Source organism: Emys orbicularis, chromosome 16, assembly GCF_028017835.1.
Source record: "Emys orbicularis isolate rEmyOrb1 chromosome 16, rEmyOrb1.hap1, whole genome shotgun sequence".
Lineage (NCBI taxonomy): Eukaryota > Metazoa > Chordata > Testudines > Emydidae > Emys > Emys orbicularis.
Genome location: NC_088698.1, coordinates 16,770,407 through 16,798,172, shown reverse-complemented (window position 1 = coordinate 16,798,172; position 27,766 = coordinate 16,770,407). Strand labels below are relative to the sequence as shown.

The following is a 27,766-nucleotide window of genomic DNA, read 5'->3' as shown; positions in this document are numbered from 1 at the left end:
ATAAGGGGAAAGTATAGACTCTTAAGCGAAGCAAATGTTTGATGCAGAGCACAGTTGCAGTTCTGTTATTCATAATATGTGCTTCTTAACACTGTGTGATTAAGAAAATCTTGTGCTTTTCTTTGATTTCTCTTCTTGGAAAGGTGTCTCTAGCTTATTGCTGGTATGGCTCTTCCACCTCCAGACCCACAGTTTGTTCTACGGGGTACTAGTGCTGAAGTCCATACTCTACATTTTTATTGTGGAGGCCAAGATTACCCCATTCTCTTCTCTGGGTGAGTAGAAGCCTTTAAGTAAATTTCCCACCAGAAGCTGTTACAGAGATGAGCATCCTTCAAACCCTTTTTTTTTTTTAAGAGTACATATACTTTAAGTAAATTATAGCTGGGAAAAACAACAACATGTATTCCCAGTAAGTGGTTGGTGCATTGAATGAAACCTATGTACATACATAACACTTCAGAGTCCGAGAAGGAGGAAGAACAGCAACATTTCTTATCAAATTTTACATGATTGTCACAGAAAATGCCATCCGTTCCCTCTATCAGGTCTTCCAATGGGCTGATCCATGTCTGGAACCTGAAGACACGCAGGGTCGATACAATTCTAGATGGCCATGGAGGAAAATCTGTGTACTGGGTGGAAGCAATCTATGGCAGAGACAGGCTCCTCAGGTGAGTGGAGTAGTCAAAAGGGACAAGAAATTGTGGTGCTTGTATTAATCTTGTTGCTGTAACATACTTGATAAGAAGGCGTCACTTATTTCTGAAGTCATTGTAAGTCTTGTCTCTGAACATACAAAACAAAGTGAGAGACAATTTACAATAAAGGACCAAACTTAAAAGCCACAAAATAAAAATTGAGAATGCCTAAAATAATGTTTTCAATTGCTTCAGAGTAAATACTACTTCCTGTGACTACAGCATCACAATTCCGTATTTCTGGTCTCCTTTAGTACATTAATGGAAGTGAGGTAACCTGAAGTCTTTGTGTGAAGAAGGTAAATTTGGGTGTAAACTGACAAATGTTCCACAATAGTTTTCAAAAAAGAAAAATACAGAATAAGGCCATGTCTACACGAGCGAGCTGTGCCGCTGTAAGAGTGCTCATGTAGCCACTCTATGCTTATGGGAGAGAGCTCTCCTGTTGACATAATTAAATCACCTCCAACAAGCAGCGGTAGCTATGTCAGCGGGAGAGCATCTCCTGCCGACATAGCGCTGTCCACCCCAGCGCTTCTGTCAGTGAAACTTATATCACTCAGAGGAGTGTTTTTTTCACACCCGTCAGTGACATAAGTTATACCAACAAAGAGCTAGTGTAGAGATAGCCAAGTTACAAGCTAGGAAACTATAAAGACAAAGGCGATAAGTGAGTTCAAGAGATAGGAAAAGTAAAGGATTGAAGGATGTGCGGGAAGAGCAGGAATGGCGGATTAATATCCACCAAAATTGAACAAGAATGCTGGGTTACATATTCACACTCTGTTGCAAAATATGTTCCGTTCTCCTGCAAGGAGGGATGTTTGAGAGGTTACTGTGTTCCTTGGAATACACAGGTGATCCACCTTCTTTGCAGCAGATGCCAGAGCGTCTGTGTGATTTTGAGGAGTTCTGACATGTTTATCAGGAAAAGACATCTCTTGTAAAGTACTGTAGAGCTCATTAGCATTTATATTTGTTGTCTGCTTAAATTCAGTTAACACCCTGAAGAAATTTGGTATTGAACTAAAATTATTTATCTAATTATCCAGTTTTCCCCCTCATCTATTCTCTGCTGTGTATTTATAACATTATGATGCTTTAAGTATCTAATATAATTCCAGGGCTTTTGTTACCTGTATTTTTCCTTATCTTTCTGCATCTAAAATTTAACCAGAACAAACCATTTTCTCCATCTCCTGATAGATTCTTAAAATGTAAAGTCCCATGATCTACAGTACTAGTCAATACAATTCCTGTTTTATGAACTAACTGGGATTGAGGAGTTCATAAAATCAAAGTTCATAAAATTGAACATTTAATAATTATAGTAGGTACAGTGCATAACTTAATTTATTAATTGTTCAGTGATAATGTACATTAACAAATTTATATAGTGTGTCTGATTTTTCTTTTATTGAGAGAATAGCATCTCTTCTTTGCTGCCAAATCTGTCCTTTCAAGTCTGTACAGTCACTTAAACATTGGCTGAAGGATTGAAGTCACGTTTTGTGGCAGGAAGATGACATCAGCGGCAGAAAAATGGTTCATATGAGTGATGTTCATAAAATCAGGGAGTTACTGTACATGGCGCTGTTTTGCTTAATGCGTCTGTAAAGTGAGAAAATTGTTAGTAAGAATTATTGTTAGTAAGAAATACTTGAATTTGTATAATTTAATGTATGGAAGAGAGACGTGGGGGAGCTTCTTATCTCAGATAACTTGAGGGCAGATACTGTAACTACTTGGATACTTATAGAGTATATTTAATGAATTCATTGTTTCAGGCTTGCATGCCCAATATTTGTTGTCAACACCTGCAATTGCTTGTAACTTGACCCTGAAATAAACTAAGTGGTTGCTCTTACTTATTGACTATGTATGTTCCATCTTTAAAAACAATGTGAAGATTTGATTTGTGGGAAACTGAGGTGTTCAGGATATTGATAATGGAATATGGAGCTTCATTTTCAAACTACTCCACATCAATAGAGAGTGATAGTTATTTCCATCTGATAGTGGTTTGGTGACCTGTGTTAGATGAGAATGGTCTCAGTCCACTTCCTAGGGTTAAATCCATTCTATCTGCATAAAACTTTGAATATTCATGGTTTATACCTCTGGAGTGCAGAAGGTAGGGGAGGTGAAATGCATCCCCTCTATCCCGGGCCAAGATACTGTGCTGTTTTAGCTTTTGGACTGGAATAACAACCACACCTTCTGTGCACCACTAGGGTAGTATAATAGGGCAACTGGCTTCACATAACTATGGAACTATTAATTCCCTCCCCTCCATTGTGGCTTTCTATGTCTGAGTATGTGAGACCAGCACAGAGCCCCTGTCTGTAGTACCTAGAAGGTGTGACTTCTGTGCATCCTTTCCATCAGCAGATCCTTGATTTTGGTTTTGGCCCACCACACTGTGGAAAATTTCAACCTTATGGCTCCAATTTGTTAACCCTTGTTACTCATCATTTTACTGGTTTGTTTCTCTCCCATTAACTCTCCATGGATATACAATATTCCTAGAATCTTTTGACATAGTTTTTACCTCTTTGCATGTATTATCTTTGTCTAGTTTGCCTTATCTAGTAAATGGTGGGGTTGGGTTTTGTTTTGTTTTGCCCTTCTTTTACATGGTCCGTATAGTCATTACTATTTGCTTAGTTCATTTGATGACACATGTAAGAAGTTTTTATTTCATTTCTGGGAGAAACTGTGTTATATGAGCTTTTTTTTTATGTTTGTGATTCTGACCTTCATAATTATGTTTGAATTATTATAACTTATATATTGTTATTATTGCAAAAACACTCATTTGTAAATGATCATATACAACGTATATATTTTTTTATTGTAAAAGCCAGGGTCGTAACCAAAAGATCTGCCTCTGGGATTTGGCAGAAGGAAGGAACACAGTGACAGATTCTGTTTTCACTGAGAACGTGGGATTCTGCAAATGTTCACTGCTGAAGGTGGCACAGGGACATTGGCTAATGGCCATGCCAGGAAAAGACCTAGATGAGGTAGGAAATCTGTTCCCTTCTGTTGCTTGGAGGGGGAAAACATTTAGCATGCTTTGTTCCTTAAATTATCTGACATGGATGAGGTTTCCCCTTTTCAGACTAATCTGTTAGAGAAGAGACACAAGGAGCCCTTTGTGGCTACTAATTGGACCTGCCAGGGATATGATTGAACCATAAATCATGCTCTAATAACAAAGCTTCTATCCTGGTTTTATCTGACATTTAAATATTTGCAGCTGATGATCCTATATATGCAGGAGTTTTGAAAACTTTTTGTTAATACAGCTATCTGAGTAAGGGGGAATTAGTGATCTGCTGGCTAACTTTAATGTTCAAATAGTTCATCATATTGAGATACTGTTCTTTCATCTGAAATTAAAGTAGTATTATAGTGGGAGATTTGGATGGCTGAGGCGATTGGAATTGCGATAAATAGTCTTTCCACCCCTATGTTAATGGTTTTACTAAGACCAAGTTGGAAATAGTTGAAAGTTATCACTAGCTGATGGATGTTTAGTGAAGTCTGTGTGCCATGATTTGACGGTCTCAATCCAGTTCCTACTGGACACACATCCATGTCTCAAACCAGTTACCACAACTGCCATTATTTGACAGGTTTCTTAGTAGTGTCAGTAGGGAGGCCAAGGTCTGAATGGACATGGACGTTGAACCCCTCCTCTATAGAGGGGATCCCTTCAAAACAGGGTTGAGGGGACATTGTGCAGTAGTTTGCACTGCCACTGCCCCGGTGTACTTGTTCTGGACTTTTGTACTCTGATCTCTAGTGAGCACTAAATTAGCCAAAACCTTTTTTAAAAGTAACCTTAAGTTGGGTGATACAACTTTTGTGTTGTATAGTGTCTATTTTATAAATGTTATATTGTAGAAATCTTTTATTCGTTTTTATTTTGTTTGGCATGCAAAAGTCAGATATCTATATCTCTGTTTTTGAGGGTAGTAAACAGATAAATATTAAAATACATCCTCATCCAGACATATGACATTAGAATACAAAAAAAAATGAAATACAGAGAAAATGGCATATAATTTCATATATAGATAATAACAAAAAGTGTTGCTAAACATCACAAATAGGCATCAAAGGACAATTGATTTTCTGGGTTTCAAGGCACATATATATGAGGTAAAAATAATAAATGGTGCCCAGATAGCAAGAAAATATGGATTTTTTTTTTATTCTTTTAAAGTAATGCACATATTTTAGTGCTTTGCTGGATTAAGGCCAGAATGCTCAGCACCTTGCAGGGGCAAGCCCTAAGCCTGTAAGCAAGGCTATTGTAAGGTTGTCCCATATTTGTTCAATAAGAGCAAAGTACTACAGAGCAAAAACTTCATCTTAAATCTGAAAGGAACATAGTCTGCTGTTTGGTGTGGGAGGGGCGTTGGTCCTTATATACATATATTTTCTCTCTGTCTCTCAATGAAGAATGAAAAAATCGACTAATCCACAAGAGGAAAGTTTTTTACCCCCTTTCTTACAATTCATCTTTGTCTTATTTGCATTTGGGTGCACGGGCCCTGCAAACTGATAATGATTCGCTGTCCTCCAACGTAAAAAAGTTCCACTCTGTGTGTATGAGCCTTTACATTAGACCTGTTAAATTCACAGAAGTTCCTATAATGTATAGTACCTCCAAATAGGCAGGACTGTGTGAGACAGAGTGAGAACTTTTGTGGCTTATGATTAAAATGAGACTTAATAAGTGTTTATGGTTGGCTGATGCCCAAAAAAGAGTAATTTTGTCTTAAAACAGGTTCAGTCCATAAATAATAAGATCTGAACAGGCATTTATTTGTTCATGATTGCATTTAAATCACAAATCATGAGTTACATGCACTTCTCTTGCCAATTTGCCAGAAACATGTTAAAAGCTTTATTAATGTGAAAAAGAAAAAGGGTGTGTTTCCTTGTGGCCGTCTTTAGCCACCCAGGAACAGTATTAACCTCAGGCAAAGGCAAATCTTTCTTCTATTAAGCAAAACCAATATAAACACAGAACTTCAAGTTTTAAGTTACAGTTGTCAAAATACATGAAACAGTATTTATTTCTGAAGCTCCATAGCCATTAATGCAGACTCCTTCTCTGGAACAGTCAACCCTGCAAGGGCAGATTGTGCCTGATTGCCTTCTCCAGACAGCTCTTTTAGTCTTCTTGCTGCCCTTTGTCCTTGGCAAGAAGTTTAATTCTCGTCTGAAGCATGTTATGGTGGGAATAAATGAAATGTTAAAAAGATGCAGCAATGCACTTAACTCAGTGACATCTCTTTCTCTGAATACTGCAATTTCAGTCTCCTGCTTCCTTTGCTCTATGAGTTAAAGCACTTTCAGATTCAGGGACAAAAGATAAGTGCAATTCTTTCTGCTATTTCTTTTCCAGTTATTGCTACATCTAACTCATTGGTTACCAGTGGTGGCAACGGAGTCTCCAGAAAAGAGAATTTTTAGTTATAGTCCGACTCCAATTAACAAAAACTCCCAGCTAGCCGAAATTGAATGTGCTCTCTGCAGTTGTCCTGTTCTTGGGGATGGCTCCTCATCACTGCAGTCTGGAAATAGTCTCCTCTTCCATTGTTGATTGGGCTTCGAAAGCTTCCCCATGTTCTTTTTTAGTACATTCTGGCTTCCCCAATGCTGGAGAGCAGCTGGCTTTTGGCAAACCAGCTGACAGCCTGTAGAATTGAGGAAGATGTCCTGGCAGGCTTTGAAGTAAAGATATGGAAATCAAAGGAGACCACAGCTGCCTCTGGCTTGATTGATGGCTCCCCAAGGAGAGAAAAACTCTCATATGGCCAGTATCTCAGATGGATTTGCACAACTCACATTGACTAGAGTTGAAGTTGTATGCTTGTATCTGAAAGCAAAATTTGGCCCTAAAATATACCAGAATGACCCAGGCTGGTAACCCTTGGAGATACCAAACATTTACATTCCTTTTTCATTCAGAAGTAGAGATTCCAGGCAAGTGTTTATTTAAATAAAATTAAATGTAACCTCAGTAATTAAACATGCGTTTGTGCTAGGGGGGAAATATGAATAATGTTTCTGACAATAAATATTTGTTAGGTAGGAATTCAACTACCTCAATGCAAATTGACATGGACAATTTTGCCCATTTATCATGCCATGGGACATGCACAGAAATGAAAATTCTAAGGGCTTGATCCTCAGCCCCTAATCCAGCTGTTTTGCATGCAGCACAAAGGGGCTGGAAAGCTGCACTAAACAGACAGTCAAGGATTCTCCCTGCTGTAGGAGAATCCTCAGACAATATAGAGCTGGCTATGTTGGCTTTACACCATCCATTTCCTCACTTTCTCTGTATAAGGGGTGTGGACAGAGGCAAGCTATGAGGAGGGCCAGAGCTCATATCCCTTGGCCAGTACATCAGTCCCTATGACAGCCACAGCCAGCATAATTTTGAGCAGCCTAAAGGGTTCTGTAGAGTTACTGGGGTTTATTCCAGAGCCTCCTGGACCCAGGATCAGGGGAGATAGAAAGATTACTTTAAAACCATCATCCTCTCCACTGTGCCAATTATGAGCATGGCCCCCTCAGATCTGCTGATGATACACCCCTAAGTGTTAAACCTCTTGGGCTGACTGGAATTATGAAGTAGGATTTAAATAGTTTGAGGTCTAGAACAGTTCTTATAAAGAGTTGATTAATTCTATGCCATTAAAATCCAATCACTTGCAGAGCCTTATTGAGTTAGCTTTCTGTGGTAAATATTATTACTCCTGAGGGCATTCTGCGCCAAAAAATTAAAAATTCAGCACACAATATTTTAAAATTCTGCAAAATTCTGTAAGTTTTATTTGTCAATAAATAAATGAGGAGGCTCCAGCATGGCAGTGGGGAGCACAGGCCACTGGCTGCACAAAGGTGGGAGATCACCCTGCTCCCCCCCAGGACACGGACTCAGCGGTGAGGTTGCACCCAACCCTGACACAGCACAAGGCCTGGGCTCGCCCCAGAAACACCCTGGGGCCCTGCCCCTCTGCGCCAGGTGCACCAGGTGTGGGGCAGGCAGGCTCAATGAAGCAGGATCCATGTGTAGAGGGCTCAGTGTGGAGGGATCCGGGTGTGGGGTGAGAGGATTCTGTGTGGGACAATCCGGGTGCAGGCAGCTCAGTGGGGGGGTCTAGGTGTGGGAGGATCTGGATGCACAGAGGCTCACTGGGGGCGGTTCTAGGTGCAGGGGAAATGGGACTCTGCAGGGACTTCCAGGTGAAGGTGGTGGGGCTGAGTGTGGGTGATGGGGGAGTGGGGCTTGGTGGGGTGGGGGCCGGGGTGCAGCTAATTGGAGGTCAGTGGCATGGGGGTCTGGATGTGGGGGCTCAGGGTAGTGCACGGGGTGGGGCATCAGGGTGGGGGTTTTAGTGCGGGGGCTCAGTGGGGGGGCAGTCTGGGTGCAGGGGTGGGGGTTCGGAGGCAGGGGGTCTGGTTGCAGGAGGGCTCCAGATGCAGGGGTGAGGTTCAGTGGGTGGGATTCAGGTATGGAGGGCTTAGGGGGTTTTGGATGTACCGGGTGAGGCTTGGCAGGGGTGTCTGGGTAAGGGAGGTCCAGATGCACGGGGGTTGGGTGGATGGGGGAGCAGCTCCCCGTACAGTGACCCCTCCCACCACAGCTGAGGAGCGATGGGGGCTTCCTGCAGCTGGGGGAAGTTTTGGGGGGTCGGTCTGACACAGCCCCAGCCACTCCTTGCAGGGGAAGAGGAAGACCCATCCTCTCCTGCCTCCAGCCCAGCCGGAACTAGCAGCTAATCCCAGCTCAGGGTAGGAGCCACTGGCTCGGGTATTCCCAGCCCCGTGGTGATTTACCTCTGCCGGCTGCTCTGGGTGCCTGAAACGATGTATCTGCGCTGCTAGGGAGTGGTTTGTGACTGCTCTCGCAGCTTCCTGGTCAGAAAGTAATTTTTCCCCAGGGCGGAAGCAAAGAAATCTGTGGGGGGTATGAATTCTGTGCATTCGCAGTGGCGCAGAATTCCCCCAGGAGTATAAATATTATGGCACGAGCATTTAACATAAATGTCTCCAAAGGTAACAAGAATTGGAGTTTTGCTTTTCAGTGTTCTATGCGTTTCTTGGGTGTTTGTATTTTTGTTAATTTAGTTTTACCCAAAAAAGTGATTTGGCTGCTTTCAACTTTTGAGATATCATAGAAGAAGAACAGTACTTCTGTAGATTATCAAATATACTGAAATAGGGTTGTTCATTTTCTTCTGCTTAAATTCGCAGCGGTTTAAGGCTTTGCTGTGTATGTTATAAACTTAGAAATATTGATTGTAAAACAGATTGAAAAGAGTGCTTGGATAAGGCTTTCTTGAAATAGCCCTTTAAATGCAGATTTATACCTTTTTATTTTTAATAATTAAAGGTGTATTCAAATGTTAAATCCATTGTGTTATTTACCCAAACAATACAAATAACAATAGTGTGTGAGAATCAAATAGCCCCGAATCCTGTCTCCAGACTGAGCAGCTGTGTTGAGGGAAGAAATCTTCCTCTTGTCCCAAGACTCAGAGCAGCAGCATCCTCTACACTATTGTCTTCCCTTCCAGCCTCTGGGCTCCAGTCGCCTCTACAGCACTTGTGCCCCTCTACACAAGGGGAATGACTGGTGATTCTATGTAGTGGTAGTTCTCCTTCGAGTGCTTGCTCATGTCCATTCCATATTAGGTGTGTGCGCTTGCCACGTGCACCGGTGCCGGAAGTTTTTCCCTCAGCAGTATCCGTAGGGGACCGGCTCTGTCGCCCTCTGGAGTGGCGCCCGCATGGCGTGGTATAAGGGGCGCCGCCAGCTCCCCCCACCCTCAGTTCCTTCTTGCCGCCAGTAACAGCCCCAGGCTTTGAGCCCTGAGATCTCTGCAAACGGCCTATGCCCGTCAGCAATCCACATACCAGCTGCCTAAGTGCTTAGGCGAAGGGCACATAAGTGACAAGTGCCGTATCTGCAAGTCCTTTAAACCTAGGACGAAGAAGGAGTGTGGTATCCATCGGAAAGTGCTCCTTATGGAGTCGGCATTCACTCTGGCACTGGAGCAGCAGTCCCACTCCACACCGAGCACCACGGCCTCCGTGCACAGTACTCCGCCAGCACCGGTCCCCCTCCATGGCTCCGGTCAAGAAGCCGAAAAAGACTGTCAGGGGAAGATCTCCCACCCCCCGTAAGGGAAAGGAGAGGCCTGGGGGCGAGCCACGACCCATGCCAGGCAGCTCAACAACCCCCTCAGGAAGTTGGGCTCCAGTTCAGGTCAAACGGTGCAGCCCATCCCACACTTTGCCTGCGACTCCAGATAGCGGTGCAGGCCACGGCCAGCTTCAGGTGCCGTCGATGCCCAAAGCCCTTCAAGCAGCTCAGGAGATCCTGACGCTCCCGGTGCCACCCACACCGGCTCCAGCAGTACCCCAGTCTTGGGGAAAACCCGCACTGGGACCTATGCATGTGTCCCCGCCTCAGCAGCACCATTCCCCATCGAGAGGGATGTCCCGCCATCGCTCACCTGCCCGAAGCCATCACGCCTCAGGACTAGAGAGGCAGGCTCAGCGGAGCCCTCTTCGTTTGCCGCACAGAGGGCACCAATCGAGGGACTCGAGACGTACCTCGCAGGTAGATTGGAGCAGACCCTCTGAGGCACGCGCCACCCAGCAAGAACTTCCGGGCCAGCTAGGGTGACCAGATGTCCCGATTTTATAGGGACAGTCCCGATTTTTGGGTCTTTTTCTTATATAGGATCCTATTACCCCCCACCCCCGTCCCGATTTTTCACACTTGCTGTCTGGTCACCCTAGGGCCAGCCCCGACTCTCTCCGAGGGCCCGGTACTAATAACAGGACTGATTGAGGATCAGAGATCGCAGATCACTGGGCCGTCATCGCCCGTCTCCTAGGAGTAGGTCACCCTACTCGGGAAGATCCTCCTGGCAACTGGCCCGTATTAGCTCCCGCTCCCGTTCTACGTCCCGGTACTGGTCGAGTAGCGTGAGGCGTGGATCGCTGGATCTCCGACGCAGATCGGTCCCCAAGATCCCGACCAAGACGACCGTCTCGCTTGGACAGGTCGGCTTCGGGACACAGTGACCAGCACCGGTCGGACAAGAGCCACCACTCCACCTGATCCTGGTCACCCGGTACCGACTGCTCCGTTTATATCTCCAGCATGGAGCGAGGCTCCCTGACTGTGGGACAAGCCCAGGTACCTGCGGTGCCACCTACGTCATGAGCACCAAAACCTGTCCTATGGCTCCAGGCACTGTGGCCGGCAACATGGTACCCAGGGAACCCTTGGGGGTTCACCCAACCCTCCCAGCCCTCCCGGTTGGCGTCAGTAGCCTCAGAGAAGCCAGTGGCCTTGGTATCTCGTCCCCCTCCGGTGCTCAAGGCTTCGGTGGGTAAGACCCCACAGGTCCAGGAGGACACGAGGGAGCAAGCTGCTGGACCACCAAGGGAAATAGAGGTCCCTGTGGCACTTGCATTATCCTCATTATTGCCAGATGAGGCTATCATGGAGCCCCCTCACCCAGTTCCTCGGGATGACACCAAAGCGCACCAGGAACTTTTGAAAAGGGTCGTGTCCAACCTGGGGCTTCTCCTACCCTCCTCCAGGGGTACTGCTTTGGAATCACCTAATATGAAAGTGACATGAGCAAGCACTCAAAGAAGAAAAGACAGTTACCGTTTCCGTAACTGGGGTTTTTTGAGATGTGTTGCTCTTGTCCATTCCATGACCCGCCCTCCTTCCCCACTGTCAGAGTTTCCAGCAAGAAGGAATTGAGGGTGGGGGGAACTGGCAGCACCCCTTATACCGCGCCATGCGGGCGCCACTCCAGAGGGCGCCAGAGCCGGTCGCCTACGGATACGCTAAGGGAAAAACTTCCAGCATCGGTGCATGTGATGAGCACACACACCTAGTATGGAATGGACATGAGCAACACATCTCGAAGAACACCAGTTATGGAAAAGGTAACTGTCTTTTCTATTGCCCCAACGTGCATCCCAAGACATATTGCACAGCTGGACTCCCCAAATTTTACAGCACTGCCTTTCCCACAGCACTGCAGTGGAACTGCACTGCAAGCAGTGGTGGCTGCTGTTGTGTAGACAAGGGACAAGTATTTAACACAGTGATGTTTGACCCTATTCAAAATAGGGTCAGGCTATATGGTAATCAAAATGCCTGTGTCCTGACAGTGCTACAGCTTGCACCAGTGGAGAATTATGGATCTGAATTTTGCTAGTGTAGACTCAGCCAGAGGAAAAAACTATGTGAAATCAGTATGATGCTGTACCCCCATACATGACCATCGTGTAGCCATAATGTAAGGGATGAGGATGAGATACATTCATTAGTGGATACTTGTATTAACAGCCATGTTTAACAACAAAAATAAAGGAAGAGGAAACGCGGGGAGAAAAAGGAAGATTTTAAAAAATAAAATCAGCCTGCATTAACATCCAGTTGTATTGGAGACGATTGCAAAATAAGGAGGAAATAGCAGAAAGTGGAAGAGGAAGTTGTGTTATATCCCAACAACTTTGTTTCATTCTCTTATAAAACAATGTGTCTATCTAGATAAGGATACTACAGCTATCAGGGTTCCAAAAACAACTTAAATCCTGCTTAGATTTAAGACTCCTTCCCAAATCCCCCCCTCGAGAGTGTATTTAAAAAAATCAAAGAGCTTACACCCAGCCTTAATTACGTTATAAGAGTCATGTTTGTACAGCAAAATTGTGACCTGGAGTCTGACCAAATAAACTTGCTTACCTAATGTCAGGTTCAGGTTTTGGAGCTGCCATCCAAGACGTCAGTCTGTACCTTGAAGCCAGAGGCGGATGCCAAACCGGGCATGCCCATGTGTCTGAAGCTATGGCAGGTAAGGTAACCAGGCCTCCTAATTGTGAAATGTTTTCCCTGTGCTTCGTTTTATACGGAGCACATAAATCATTCTTCACTCAGGTTTTGATTTATTGTCAAACAATCAAGTAATATACTATAAAGGGAGCGGGGTGGGGGAGGCAGATACTTGTGAACATCCTTAGTGTAATTTTCTGAGTAATCCAACCTTTAATGGAAGGTACATGACTTGCAAATGCTTACTGGAGGCTTTGCAACCTTAGAATAGAAGCAATGTTTTTGCATCAGTCAAGAAGAAAATGAGCGAAGTACAGAAGCCAATCTTTTGATATGGTCTCTCATTATAAAAAAGGGTGATGAAAAGTGGTTGGGGTGTTTAAGACATAGATAGCAATTTTAATGATAGGTTGCACTTATCCGCTAAGAAAATAGGTTATTGAACATTTTTTATTCTAGACATGGCATATGGACAAAGTGTTTACGCCTTGTATTTACGTTGGATGAAAAATAGAAATAAAACAATTATTTTTAAAAGTCTTTGTAATTATAAGGTAGGTATCGTAGCCCAGCTGAGGAAAAGAAAGTTTAAGTGATTTGCCCTAAGTCTCACAGTGTAGTGTGGCTGCAGTGGGAATAGAAATCCTGATTCACAGTTCCCTACTCTAACCACTTAGACCACATTCCCTCACAGTGTTTGTTAGTGCTACATCATTGGAAATTATTTACAAATTATCAAATGCTTGCAATCGGATCCTACCATTGCTCCACGCTCAAAATTCCCATTGACTTGCATGGAAGAAAACGCCTTATGAAGCAGATGTGGGAATGGGGTTTTAGTGTGCCAAGGCCCCATCCTGCTTCCCTTGAAATCAAAAAGGAGTTTTGCTACGGACCTCGGCCAAATGAATATGGGCCCGTAGATCTAACCCATGGCGGTTTAAGGATTCATGTACAATCAGAAATAAATTAAAACAGTACTACTGCATTTTTATTAAGCCAAATAAGATTTAAAAGGTTTAATAAATGCTCAGCTCAGCGTTTGATAGAGTGTAGGTTTAATTCATTCATGTTTGTGAAACTGTTGGAAGTCCTGGGATGGAAGATACTCTAATTCTTATCATTATTGTTTTTTATAGTGAAAATACTTCTCCTTTGGTTTCGTGCTTTCATTAGAAATGTCCTGATGGGTTTTCTCATTGTGAGCCTCTGCAGTAAAACCATAGACTAAATGAACACGTTCCATGTATCCTAGCCTCCTGCATGCTAATTCAAAAATGCTCTGTGAATCAGTGAAATAATATCCCTACTGGGAACAGCTTTTGAAACTGAGCTATAGAGTGGGAGGAAATTGAGGCTTAGGTTAGACTTGTTGTATAAGAGACATTGGCTTCTCCTAAGCAATTAAAGAGCAGGCATCAGCATATTTTGTCATGTTGAGGGCTGAGTAAAAAATTAAGATCTCATTTTACTAAATCTATATTTATAAATATTGATCCATGATTGAGACTAGTATTTTTCCCCTCACAAAGGAGCATATTCATAAATGCAAATGATACACAGTGATTGTCTGTTGCGCTTCACACCTTCCAGACATTATTAACTGGGTGTGGTAGGATTTGCAAGAGTGAGGATGTCTTCCCTTACATTTATTTTTTGCACTCCCTGGGAAAGGCACCATCTTGCGTAATGTACAAACAAAAAAAATTGAACAAGAATAATACATGTAGAAACTGGAAATGCAGAGTTATTGCTTTATATAAACTATAGCAATTATTCCTGTCGAGTTGACAGCGGATCACCTTTTCTTCCTTCCTTGACAATTATCCAAATGCAAAAACAACAAAATGTTCTGCTTAAGAGGAAAAATATGACTTATTTATAAAAAAAAAAATTAATTTCCCCTGAAACCAGAAGATGAGAGCTGAAGATTTTTCTTTAATGGGGCCCATTACTGAAGCAAATAGGTTATTGTGATTTAATGCTTTGTAAGTAAGGGATCAAACCTAGAAATCCAGCTGATTTCAATAACTATATCATAACTTTGCACGTACACAAGCATGTATACTTGTTCAAATATGAAACTTCATGTAATTTGTATTACCCTGTACAAACATTCTCCTCTTTGTGCAAAACTGTTTATTTTTAAATGAGACCAGTTTTGGCTATAGTCAGTTCATAGTCGTTTATTTTCACTAAGAAAACCAAAAACTTGGGGCCAGATTTTTCTAAAATGCTCAGCACCCAGCAGTTCCTAGTATTCTCAGTGGGAACTGCAGGGTGATAAGAACCTGTAAAAGTTTGCCCATTCAATTATGAAAAAGACAGAGGACCTGACAAGCTGGCCCATAGAGATCTTGCTGTATTGACTAGCGAAAGTTATCCACATCTTGGAGATAATTGTTCGTGAAGAGTCACGGGCTGATGTTCATTCATTGTATGAGCATCTCATAGTTCCAACCAGAGAACAGGCTAAGCCTTGCCTTTGCAGGAGAAAGAGGATTCTGTCATGTAAAGGCTGTGGCATCCACAGGATCCCAGCCTTCATTTGGAGCCAAGATCAGCTAAGGAGATCACACACACAAATGCCTGGGTGCTGCCCCTTCATAAGATAGGTGCGGGGGATTTTGCTTTGTTTTCTTGTTGTTTTTACATGCCACTTTCAGTCCAGTTCTGTGGTTTTGCCAGCGCTGATATTTACTTCAGGATTCCTTCCCACATTGAGCACTTCCTTAGATTGAAAGAACATATATCTTGGGGCTATGAAGAAAGGATCAGGGCTCTAACTGCAAGCGTTCATGAAAGGCCACTTTCTTTCCCTTCACTTATCAAGGAGAGCTCTTATTAGCAGGACCACCCATTATTTGTTTGTTTAGCTACTCCTAAAATGAATGTTTTAATAACTAGTGTGAGAGTAGTCTGGAAAATGAATAGAGACGGTGAAGATTTGGCCAGTACAGATTTGTGTCATGCTAGTGAGTCTCTGGTGATTTGAGAGAAAGCCCATATAGTGACACAGAATGGTAGGTGATAACTCATTCTCTGGAAACTTCTTTGAATTTTATTTTAAAATCAAACACCAAACACAGTAGGCACATAGGATCAACAGAGAGGTGTTTGAAAATAATAAAATAAGCTAGCATAGGCATTACTGGGACAAGACGTCCCTATACATGCTGGTGTTAAACTTGGGCCTATTCTGGTAGCTTTTCTCCTATTAAAGACATAGTTGGCATTTACACGTGCTTGTTTTTCAGTTGCTTTTCATTAGGGATTTGCATCCTAGCTCACATGACCAGTTACCGATTACAGGGTCATTAGCCTTTTGGCTAGTGCAATGATGAATATTTTCCTTAAGTGTGACATGTAATCCAGTAACGTTCCCTTCTTTGAGTTATTTCAGAGGCTTAAATAAATTAGGTGTCTGCCCAGGGTGCCATGCCCTTTGGCCTGTGACATCATTAATCAAAATATCTCTCAGTTGGTTACAGTGGGATTCAGACCTCTGTTAACTCTTTGGTAACTAACAAAGAGGTTTTCAAATAGAGGATTAGCTGTTGGGTCTTAAACAGTGCAGTGCATTTGGAGAAATTATCTGCATGCAGGACTCATGGGTGTTTTCACCTTGGCAAGATGAAAGTGGAATCTAATTAGTGGGATAAATGGACAAAAGTAATCCAAGAGATTATGTGAGATTGGAAAGTGGTATAAAAACCCACTTCTGTGAGAAAATGGAGCATGCATTTTGGTAAAATGTTGAAAATGTAAGTTTGGTATTCTATCTTAAAAATTCGGAAATAACTTTCTGAGAACAAAATGAATTTGGTTCTGATAGCCTGGTTATAACTTGGTTACTGTGTCTAAATATTTACTGAAGAGCCCAACTCAAGCTTATGCCATGAACTATCTCACTATGAGATTCTGATATTTTGAGGGTCATGATGTTTGAATCAAGTGATAAAGAGGAAAATTGTTTAGATTTTCAGGAAGGAAAGTAATTATGTGCTACAATGATGGACACTTCAGAAATGATTTAACAGTAATTGTTCTGAATTAAGATGTATGGAGCACCAGAGGTTGCCTTTAGTGGCAGCCTTCTGAAGCTCTCTGCTCTAACACTGTTCACTTCAATGTTAGGGTTTTTTCATTACTTTTCTTGGTGCTTTGGCTAAAGCCTGTCTGGGGGATGTGAAAAATAACAGTTCTTGTAAAACTTTTTGTTGTTTCTGAACAGCCAGACTTTGGTTCATGTCCTTTTCTTCTGGCTGGCTACGAGGATGGATCAGTGATTCTGTGGAATTTATCAGGGGGAAAAATATTAAGCCGACTTGCTTGCCACCAGGAGCCAGTGATGAGCCTTGACTTTGACTCTGAAAAGACGAAGGGGGTCTCGGGCTCATCTGAGGAGGTGCTTACCGTCTGGAGCCTCGATGAGCAGCAGAATTTAAAGGTCAGGATCATCGGCCCCTCTGTGTCATTTATCCCGCTTTGCACTAACAGTTGGATAGACTAAAAAAATATTTAGTCATGAAGAGGAGTTGTTGCAGATCTCTAACTAATTAATCACAGACTGGTTAGAATGCAGGAGAAGGCTGTCCGTGCAGTTAGGCTATAGTTGACGAAAGGTGGGGATTTTTTTTAAACCTTTCACATGTTTCTGGTTTTACCAAAGCTGGGTTTAAGCAACCAGCACATAGGCCTACCATTCCGCAAGTCACTATTTTTATACATTTCTTTATCATTACATTATTGTCCAATACTCAGAGCACTTAATAAATGAAATTATTGTAAATCGAAATAAAGGGTTGTTTTCCTAAGGATTTTGCTTGAGTGCCTAGAGTTTTCCCTTTATCTTAGGAAAGAGAAACATTTTAAGACAGTTACAAATAAAAGATTAAGGTTAGAATAAGTGATTTACTTGCCCAACTAATACTGAAAATCAATGGGATTTAAGCACTTTTGAAAATTTCAACCTAAGATATGAAAACAAGTTACCAATGTCAGTTTAGGTACTAGAACACTCCGCTTACGTAGGATATGGCCTAAGAAACTAGTTGAGCCTAATGATGGTGAATGGCATTGACCGTGGCTTAATCTGGACATCATTAGTAAAAGTTGTTTCAGTGCCAAGGGGTGAGTGGTAGTAATTCTAGGATCTGGTATTCTAGTACAGAAGTAGCCAAATGATGATTGTGGATAAAATTTATGAAAGTGTAAATGGGCCCACAAGGCATTCTACATTGCCTGAGTCTCTCTTCACAACATATGAGTGGAAGGGTCATAGAGAGGGGCCTTTGCAACTCCTGTGTGAAGCAGTCTGCAGGGATCCTTTGGTGGAGCGGCTACTGGATCTACATTTATACTGCCTTCTGGAGGAGGAGCAGCTGCTATTCAAGCTCCTGGGTTTCCTGCAGCTTTGTGTGCACACACTGTAGAGGCAGAAGTGAATTTCATCCTAGGAGGAGGAGGAGTAATTTGTTTTTATTCAATATAGCTATCTTACACTGGATTTTCTGTATTGACATTAGTCTGTGATAAATCAAGTAGGAAAGAAAGGGATGTTTCCCTCACAATATCTTCTCAGTTATGTGTTATGAATTAATCTTAATGGGAGACTACAGGTGTGATTTGAGGGGTGAATAAACTCTGAAGTTGTTCACCTGAGGGTATTTCAGGTTTGGTTTTTTTAATGGGCTGTAGTTCCAAACCTATATTCCCAGTAGATGCACAGTTGGTTACTGCAGCTTTAACTGACAGTCGTTTTCCTTGGATGAAGTGCTATTTAAGTGCAAAGTATTAAGCCATAAATAACATTTTTCACTTCATGCATAGTGTGAATCCACTAATAAAATAAATAAAATGTGTCTCCCACACGACTGCTAGAAATAGTCAAGGACACAGATTAAGTTTTTTTCCACTGTTGCATTAATAACACAAACCAGATGGGGATTTTTCCTGACATTCCAGGTACCTGAGGTAATGGTAGTATTTGGAAAGCCACTCAGTGGCACACTATTTTTACTCTAAAAAGTTTTAATAACTAAACTTGGTGCATAGCTATCTTCCTTAGGAGAAATAATGATGCAATGATGGCACTGCTCTGCTGTTTTATGTGGCAGTGTTCCAGTGTGTCAGTGAAAAGACGATGAAGCTAACTACATGGCTTATCCCCAGGAGGGAAGCTGGCATATTGTCTGGTACCAGTAAGTTGCTGAAGTCATCAGTATCAGTGAATGCCTGGATTGGTTATGAGGCTTCTGATTTGGATGAGATAGTATAATTAAGGGATAATGTTTGTGGCAGAGGAATACAAAAGGCAATAAACAGCTTTTGCGGGTGATTAATCAGCAAAGCAGAGCTGAGGCATTCAATAATTGCAAAAGCTCTTTACTGCTCATAAACTCCACCTTGTTCTGGTTATATAATGAAAAGGAAGATTCAACAAACCACAATGTAAATCATCAGAAAATTTGTTTTTCTTGCCTCTTTAGGCTTTAAAAGCTCAGTGTTGCTGCTGCCTTCTTGGCTAGAACAAGGGCCTAGAACAAGGGCAAGGCTTGAGGGAATACGTGTTTACAGGTGGATTATTTTTAAAAAAAATAAATCTCTCCTGAGTGAAAAGGGAGTGGCAGGTCAAAGAATCAGGCCATAGTTGTTAGGATATGTGACTAACCTTGGCCATGATTGGCTGAAAGCAGAGAATCCAGATCGCCTTTGGTTCGATTCTTTCCTTTCTGGATCATGAAATGGTTTTCTACTTTGGAAACTTTGCTGATGTGTTTTTTGGTTACATTCATTGCCCAGGAGCTTTTAAGGCGGCTCGCTCAAATCCCCTGACCACAGCATCAGGTTACTAATTCCCTGAGTGTTTGTCCAGGAGTTTTATCCTGGCTCTCTTCTTCTTCTGGTGGGTCTCTAGCAGATACTGTTACTTCCTTACCATTCCTTAACCAAAGAACATTACCATTACAGTCTTCATTGTCAACTCGTAACTTGCTGTTGATATGTAATTCCAATTATCTTCTCTGGACAGATCTTGTCCATTTCTATTGACATTACTACTACAGTTCTCAGAACTAAACTTTGGTTATGCCCAGGTTCACAACCTCCGTTACTTAAGCCATGTCTCCAATACAGACTTCTGCTGATATAGCTATGTTGGTCAGGCATGTGAGGAGGTGTGATCCCTGACTGACATAGCAGTGCCAGCAAAAGCCTCTTGTGTAGACACAGTTATGCCAGCAAAATGGTACTTTTCCTGGAAGCGTTTATTTCTCTCAGGCCTGGTCTACACTAGGAGCTTATATCGAATTTAGCGCCGTTACATCGAATTAACCCTGCACCCGTCCACACCAGGAAGCTACTTAGTTCGAAATAGAGCTCTTTTAAATTCGACTTCTGTAATCCTCGAAAACGAGAGGAGTAGCGCTAAATTCGAAATGGCAATATCGAATTAGGCTAGGTGTGGATGGAAATCGACGGTAATAGCTCCGGGAGCTATCCCACAGTGCACCACTCTGTTGACGCTCTGGACAGCACTTCGAGCTCGGATGCTCTGACCAGCCACACAGGAAAAGCCCCGGGAAAATTTGAATTCCTTTTCCTGTCTGGCCAGTTTGAATCTCATTTTCTGTTTGGACAGCGTGGAGAGCTCAGCAGCACTGGCAACGATGCAGAGCTCTCCAGCAGAGTTGGCCGTGCAATCTAATAGAAAGAGGGCCCCAGCATGGACTGATCGGGAAGTCTTGGATCTCATCGCTGTGTGGGGCGATGAGTCCGTGCTTTCAGAGCTGCGCTCCAAAAGAAGGAATGCAAAGATCTACGAGAAGATCTCTAAAGCCATGGCAGAGAGAGGATACAGCCGGGATGCAACGCAGTGCCGCGTGAAAATCAAGGAGCTGAGACAAGGCTACCAAAAAACCAAAGAGGCAAACGGACGCTCCGGATCCCAGCCCCACACATCCCGTTTCTACGAGGCACTGCATTCCATCCTAGGTGCGGCCGCCACCACTACCCCACCAGTGACCGTGGACTCCGAGGATGGGATATTGTCCACGGCCGGTTCCTCGTCGGAAATGTTAGGTGACGGGGAAGATGAGGAAGGAGATGAGGAGGACGAGGCAGTCGACAGCGCTTGCACCGCTGATTTCAACGACAGCCAGGAGCTCTTCATCACCCTTACCGAGATCCCCTACCAACCGTCCACAGCCCTTACCCCGGACACCGAATCAGGGGAAGGATCAAGCAGTGAGTGCTTTAAACATCTAAACATTTCATTTTAACATAAGTGGAATATTTATATTGTTAAGAATGGGCTTTTCAGTCACTCATTTAAACATAGAAACTTTTATTTATAACAAAACAGGAATATTAACTATATTAGTAATTTGTTGTTCATGATTTAGTTGGCTTAGTGAACTATTTACTCCTAACTATGTATAGAAAATCAAGTACTGTCCGGATATTCATGATTAGTCCACCACAGGACGCTCCATTCTGTAGTCCGTAATGCTGAACTTAAATGAAAAGGCGGTCAATGTGCCCGGGAATGGACAGACAGTCCTCCTGGGATAGCTCGGCATAGCTCTCCTGCAGGTACCGCTCCAGCATGCGCACGAGGTTCAACGGCAGGGCGATCTTGTTTGGTCCCCCGTGGTAACACACGTTCCCACGCCATGAGTCCATCAGGTAGTCGGGGATCAGTGCGCGGCACAGCATGGCGGCATACGGCCCAGGCCTCTGCATGCTTTCACGCAGCATCCTTCCCCTCTCGGTCTCCGAGATCCTCATGAGTGTTATGTCACACATGACGCCCTGCTTTAAATTAGGGAGGGGAATGTTAGTATTGGGACTGCTTTACAGCCACGCTGTGGAGGCGGCAGAGGGGCAGCATACAGGGATCTTTCCCGGGGACAGCCGCGAGGTGGTGAGACAGGGGCAGAGCTCATGCTTCCCTGATTGCTGCCAGCAGAGAGTGGCCTTGCATTCAGTGCGAAAGGAGCCCAGTGCTACTATTACATGTTTAAGCTGCCACAAGTCTACGGCTTACCATGTTTTCCTGCAGCAGAAGTAGAGGTGTCCTGCAACGCTTCTCTGATCGCAACTGCAGGACCCCAGACACATAAGGCGAGGGCAGAAAATTCGACCTTGTCCTGAGTGCGCATGTGAAAGGTGCAGTGCATGGTGTTGTTCACAGAGAAAGACTATGCTCTTTGTTAGCAACTTCATTTATCTGTCTCAGGAATTTACTCCCTTTTTCCCATTCCCACAGACACATCTGCGACTGTCTCCCAACCCAGCCTGGCATCACACTCCCAGAGGCTAGCGCAGATTAGAAGAAGGAAGAGAAAAACTCGTGAAGACATGTTTTATGAACTTATGGAGTGCTCACGAGAGCAGGCAGCCCAGACGACACAGTGGAGGGAGAACTTGTCACAAATGCACAGAGCAGTCATGGAACGGGAGGAGAGGTGGCGCCAGGAGGACCAGCAGGCTACTCAAACCCTGCTTGGACTAATGAGGGAGCAAACGGAGACGCTCCGGCGCCTAGTGGATGTTCTGCAAGACCGGAGGCAGGAGGACAGAGCCCTGCTGCTGTCTATCTCTAACCGCCCTCCCCCGCCACCAAGTCCCACACCCCCCTCACCAAAAGTACAAAGAAGGAGGGGCGGCAAGGTCCGTTAAAACTGTCAGTCGGCCACTGCACACTGCTGCAGCAATGGAAGGCTCTCGTTCCAAAGTTTGAAAAGTCCTTTCCTACCCATCTCACACTAGCCCATGTCCAAGTTTCCTCCCCCCCCCCCCCCTTTTCATGTGCGGTTCATAATAAAACATCTGTTTCTGTTAAGTACTGTTTCCGAGAGTGTCTTTTGGAGGGGATTCTGTCTGAAGGGGGGGAAGGGGTTTGTTACTTGGACAGGACAGTCACCTGTAGCAGGCTACAGAGGCGGGGGCAGGTCCAGCATGAGGACACATACACAGCACAGTCACCAGTTACCCTGGTCAGTCTGGGAGGCGGTTTTCTTGTTCTGGGGTGCGAGGGGGTTGATCTGTGACTTTGTGGCGGGGGAGGGCAGTTAGAGATCCTATGCCGCGGTCCTTATCCTGGATCACAGAGCCACGCAGCAGGGGATCTGTTACCCTCCGCCCCCTGCCAGAAAGTCACTTGGCCGACACATACATCCAGTCCCGCCCAGGACTGCTGGCAGGCTGCGTTGAAACAACCAATCCAGCACTGCGGAGCCTGTCATTCCCGGACTTTAGAAGCATCATTTGCATCAAAACACTAAGCCCGCCCCCCACCACAGTCTGCGTCCCCGGTTTAAAACATTCCCGCGAAAACAGTAAAAAAGAGAACCTTGTTCATTAACAGAACAAAACAGATTTTATTTGTTGGGAAGGTGGGGAAGGGGGTATGTAACTTGGAAGGATAGTCAACAGTAACTGGGTAAAGAAACGGGGGCAGGTTCAGCATCTGTGTCCACAAAGTAAAAAGTCACTGGAGACCCTGTTCAGTCAGGAACCTGGCTTTCAAAGCCTCCCTGATGCACAGCACGTCCCGCTGTGATCTTCTAATCGCCCTGCTGTCTGGCTGGACGTAATCAGAAGCCAGGCTATTTGCCTCAACCTCCCACCCCGACATATAGGTCTCCCCCTTGCTCTCACACAAATTGTGGAGCACACAGCAAGCAGCTATCACAATCGGGATATTGGTCTCGCTGAGATCACAGCGAGTGAGTAGGCTTCTCCATCTCCCCTTGAGACGGCCAAAAGCACACTCCACCACCATTCTGCACTTGCTGAGCCGGTAGTTGAATAGTTCTTTCCCTGAGTCCAGTGCGCCAGTGTAGGGCTTCATGAGCCAGGGCATTAGCGGGTATGCAGGGTCCCCGAGGATGACTGTTGGCATCTCCACATCCCCAACAGTTACTTTGTGGTCCGGGAAGTAAAGACCTTCCTGCAGCCGTCTACACAGACCAGAGTTCCTGAACACCCTAGCGTCATGAACCTTGCCAGGCCATCCAACGTAGATATTGGTAAAACGTCCCCGATGGTCCACCAGTGCTTGCAGCACCATGGAAAAGTAGCCCTTCCGGTTGATGTACTGGCTAGCCTGGTGGTCCGGTGCCAGGATAGGGATGTGAGTCCCATCTATAGCCCCACCGCAGTTTGGGAATCCCATCTCGGCAAAGCCATCTCTGATGAGCTCCACGTTTCCCAGGGTCACTACCTTAGATAGCAGTAGCTTGACGATTGCCCTGGCTACTTGCATAACAGCAACCCCCACGGTAGACTTGCCCACGCCAAACTGGTTAGCGACGGACCGGTAGCTGTCTGGCGTTGCGAGCTTCCAGAGGGCTATGGCCACTCGCTTCTGGACAGTCAGGGCTGCCCGCATCCGGGTGTCCTTTCGCTTCAGGGAAGGGGACAGCAACTCACACAGTTCGGGGAAAGTCCCCTTCCGCATGCGAAAGTTGCGCAGCCACTGGGATTCATCCCAGACCTGCAGCACTATGCGGTCCCACCATTCCGTGCTGGTTTCACGGGCCCAGAATCGCCGTTCAACAGTATCAACAAGACCCAGTGACAGCGAGATGTCCTGGGCGCTGGGTCTCATGTTCTCAGAGAGGTCGGAGCTAGTGTCCGACTTCATGCCGTCACGGTAGTGCCGTAGCCTCCTCTCATGATTGATCTGCAGCTGCCTCTGGTACAGGTGGAGGAGAAGCTGCGAGGCGTTGAGAACTGCCACAACTGCAGCGATGGTCGCAGCGGGATCCATGCTCGCACTGCTGTGGCGTCCGCGCTGTCAGTAATCAGAAAAGCGCGCGAACTGATTTCCCGCCGGCGCTTTCAGGGAGGGAGGGAGGGAGGGCTTGAGTGACGGACGGATGACGACAGGCGCCCAAAAGCACCCTCGACACATTTTTTTACCCAGAAGGCATTTGGGGCTCGACCCAGAATTCCAATGGGCAGGGGGGACTGCGGGAACTGTGGGATAGCTGCCCACAGTGCACCGCTTCCAATGTCGACGCTTGCCCCGTTAGTGTGGACTCACAAAGTCTCACAAAGTCGAATTACTGTCCTTAGTGTGGACACACACGTTCGACTTAGTAATATTGATTCCACATAGTCGAATTAACTAAAATCGAAGTACTCTCGTAGTGTAGACAAGGCCTCAGGGAGCTGAAATAAGCTATACCAGCGGAAGTGCAGTTTTGAGACTATAAAGTGCAGACACGCTAGAAATGCTTTGCTGGTATAGTATAAAAGTGGTTCTAGTGTAGATCTGGCCTTAAGCCTTGTCTGTACTAGAAAGGGTTTGAAGCTGTAGCTATAGCGGTATAGCTGTACTGACAAAGGATCAGCAAAAGAGTTCTGGCGGCATAGCTTATATCAATTCCCTAAACTAAAAAGCTATGCTAGCAAAAGGGCTTTTTGCCAGCATAACTGCATCTACACTAGGGCTTTTGATGGCAAAACCATGTTAATTAGTGGTGAGGTTTTTTCAAACTGCTACTCAACATAGATATGCTGCCAAAATTTAAGCATAGACCAAGCCTCAATAACACTTCCAATTTTGCTTTCTTGCCTCCAGTATTCGTTCCATTTGGATCTACTACCCTTATTCTTCATTTTCTGTTTCAGGACATCTCCATCTCCTGTCTTATTTTGTATGGTGGATGCAGAAAGCACATGTCAGGTTTTGAATTAACCATTCTCTTAAGGAATTTGCATTAATATATATCATTTAGATATTGGAGTGCTGCTTAAAAAAATAAACAACAAACTAGTTCTTGGATAATTATTAGAGGTTTAAAAATACTGGAACTTGTTTTGGATCTGATCCTGCAAGGTGCTGGGGTGTCCTCAGCTTGATTGTGTATATACTTTCATAATTCAAGTAAGGGATTGATCTAGATTTTAACTACATTAGTAGACTTGTTAGGGAACTAATATGATTTTTAATTGACCTCGTGCTGTATATAATGCACCAATTTTGCAGAGGAAAAGTGTACACATTGAAGAGCACTTCAGTACAACTTTCCCCTTAGGAAAACAGCCACCACCCACAAATTTATGTGAACTCTAAATTGAATGATGTTGAGTTCTCTGTTTTATTTTGTTTTTTACAAGAGAGTTACTTCCTGAAGCGTGTGTTCTCACTTCAGTTTATGGAGGAATTGATGTGTTATCCCCTAGTATAAATGGGAGTTGTGTGTGTGTGTGTGTGTGTATATATATAATATACATAACAATTATAGCACACTGTGGTAAGAGTATACCCCCAAAGTCTTTCTCTTTTCAGTGTATGTGCTGAAATGTACTAGCTTTCTTATATATTGACACTGCCTAAATAACGATAGTATCGGCACTAAGTGATAACACAATAGTTATTAGTTTGATACTCAGCTTAAGTCTGTTTTCTATGCACTCTCACACCCCTTCCATAACTGAAACACTTTTTTCCCCCCTAAGGGCTCAATCCTGCAAAGTGCTCAGTATCTCGTTAGGGATGCTAACTGCCCTCAACTGCTGCTAAGGTCAAGTTGTGCACCTCACAGGTGTGAGCCCAAAGAATCCTCTAACAACAACAATAAAATGCTTCCAAGTTTGAAATCAGTAACTAGTTCATAATCCCCTTCTCACTAGGGGGTGCATCAAACATCTCCTGGGAATGAGTGCTGGAAATACAGATTTATATTGGTGATTCAGGGGACCACATCAGTAGGAACCAGTAGCAGGTAGTTTAATACTAGGCCAAAAACCCTTCATAGGAATACCCCTGAAGTCTGGAAACAAGGCTGTGGCTCTAAACTTTGCAGCTCAGGCCCATCTCTAAGAATAACAAGAGTGAGAGAGCAAAGCTGTATAGTTTGACTATTCTCGCTTAAACCAATTTTTCAGTGATGGCAGAGTAGAAACCATTTAAATTGCAATAAGTATACAAGAGACACTTTTTTTTAAAGAGACCATGCTGAAGGTAGACTCTTGTGGTCTTCTGTCTCTATCTACTGTTATCCTAACTACTGCATCTCCCCCACGTGTGGTTTAGAAGTTGGGATACCCACTAACAGGCAAATTGATACCCGTGTGTTTGTTGCTAACTCTAAAATCACAAAGATTTTGTTTTCTTGCACTCACTTTAAATAACTTCAACTTTATCACTCAGGTTCAGAAAACACACAAACTCGTCAATGCTGGGATTGCTGATGTTGCTATCCGCCAGGACAAGAAGATCCTGGCAACAGCAGGGTGGGATCATCGTATCAGGATCTTTGGCTGGAAGAAACTGAAGCCCTTGGCAATACTGGACTACCACACAGCAACTGTCCACTGTGTATCCTTCTCAGATCACAGTAGGCCAAGTGAAAGACTGCTGGCAGCTGGCTCAAAAGATCACCGCATTAGTATCTGGTCAATCTATAATCAAACCTCAGGTGCTTTGCACTGTCCTTTGGAAACTAGAAAGCCGGACTGATAAACCAGAAATTGTTGTGTGATTAAAATCTGGGGATGGGGAAGTATTAAACCATCTGCAGTTTGAGTGCAAGTCCCCAGAAGGACCTATTCACTATAGAAAATGTGTTGTTGTAGAAGGGAAAGCCAATGCTAGGAAGGGAAGAATGGATGATCATGCAGTTAAGGCAAAGGCCTACCAGAGATGAATTCTGTTGCATCCTCTGCCACATGCTTCTTTTGGCAAATTGTTTTGATTCTTTGTGCCAGTTTCCTCATCTGTAAAATGGAGATAGGTGCTGTCACTCAGGCATGGTGTGGTCTAGAGTACACTGGTTTCCAAATCATATTGAGATCCTTAATGTACGTAAGTGCAAAGAATCAGTTTTATGTGAACTTGAACCCATTAAACCATCCATAGCAGTTTCTCATGTCAGTTACTTTTTCTTCCCCATAACTGAAAAGCTATCAGACCAACCTTGATTTGTTCACACTTCTGTCAGTTTCTAGCTTAAGCCAACAGTCAAGAATGTGACTAGGGATGGCTTTTGGCATTTATGAATTTCATTATGTCCCATGTCACCTCATGCCTCGCAATTAATCATAGAAAGAAAAAGGAATCTTTCCATGCACTGCATTGTAAAGCTATGTAAAGCCTTTTCCAGAGCCAGTGCTAAAGCCTTTCCATAGACTGACTAGCAGAAGG

General features: G+C 44.0%; 1 protein-coding gene across 1 annotated transcript; it reads left to right on the top strand.

The window, feature by feature from the left end:
- Window positions 1–159: 159 nt before the first annotated feature.
- Window positions 160–27,470, top strand: GNB1L (G protein subunit beta 1 like). Its single transcript, XM_065417918.1, has 6 exons — window positions 160–275; window positions 549–674; window positions 3,565–3,727; window positions 12,527–12,625; window positions 16,838–17,053; window positions 26,774–27,470. The coding sequence occupies exons 1-6, from the start codon at window positions 166–168 to the stop codon at window positions 27,080–27,082; spliced, it is 1,023 nt and encodes a 340-aa protein (XP_065273990.1). The 5' UTR covers window positions 160–165; the 3' UTR covers window positions 27,083–27,470.
- Window positions 27,471–27,766: the final 296 nt, after the last annotated feature.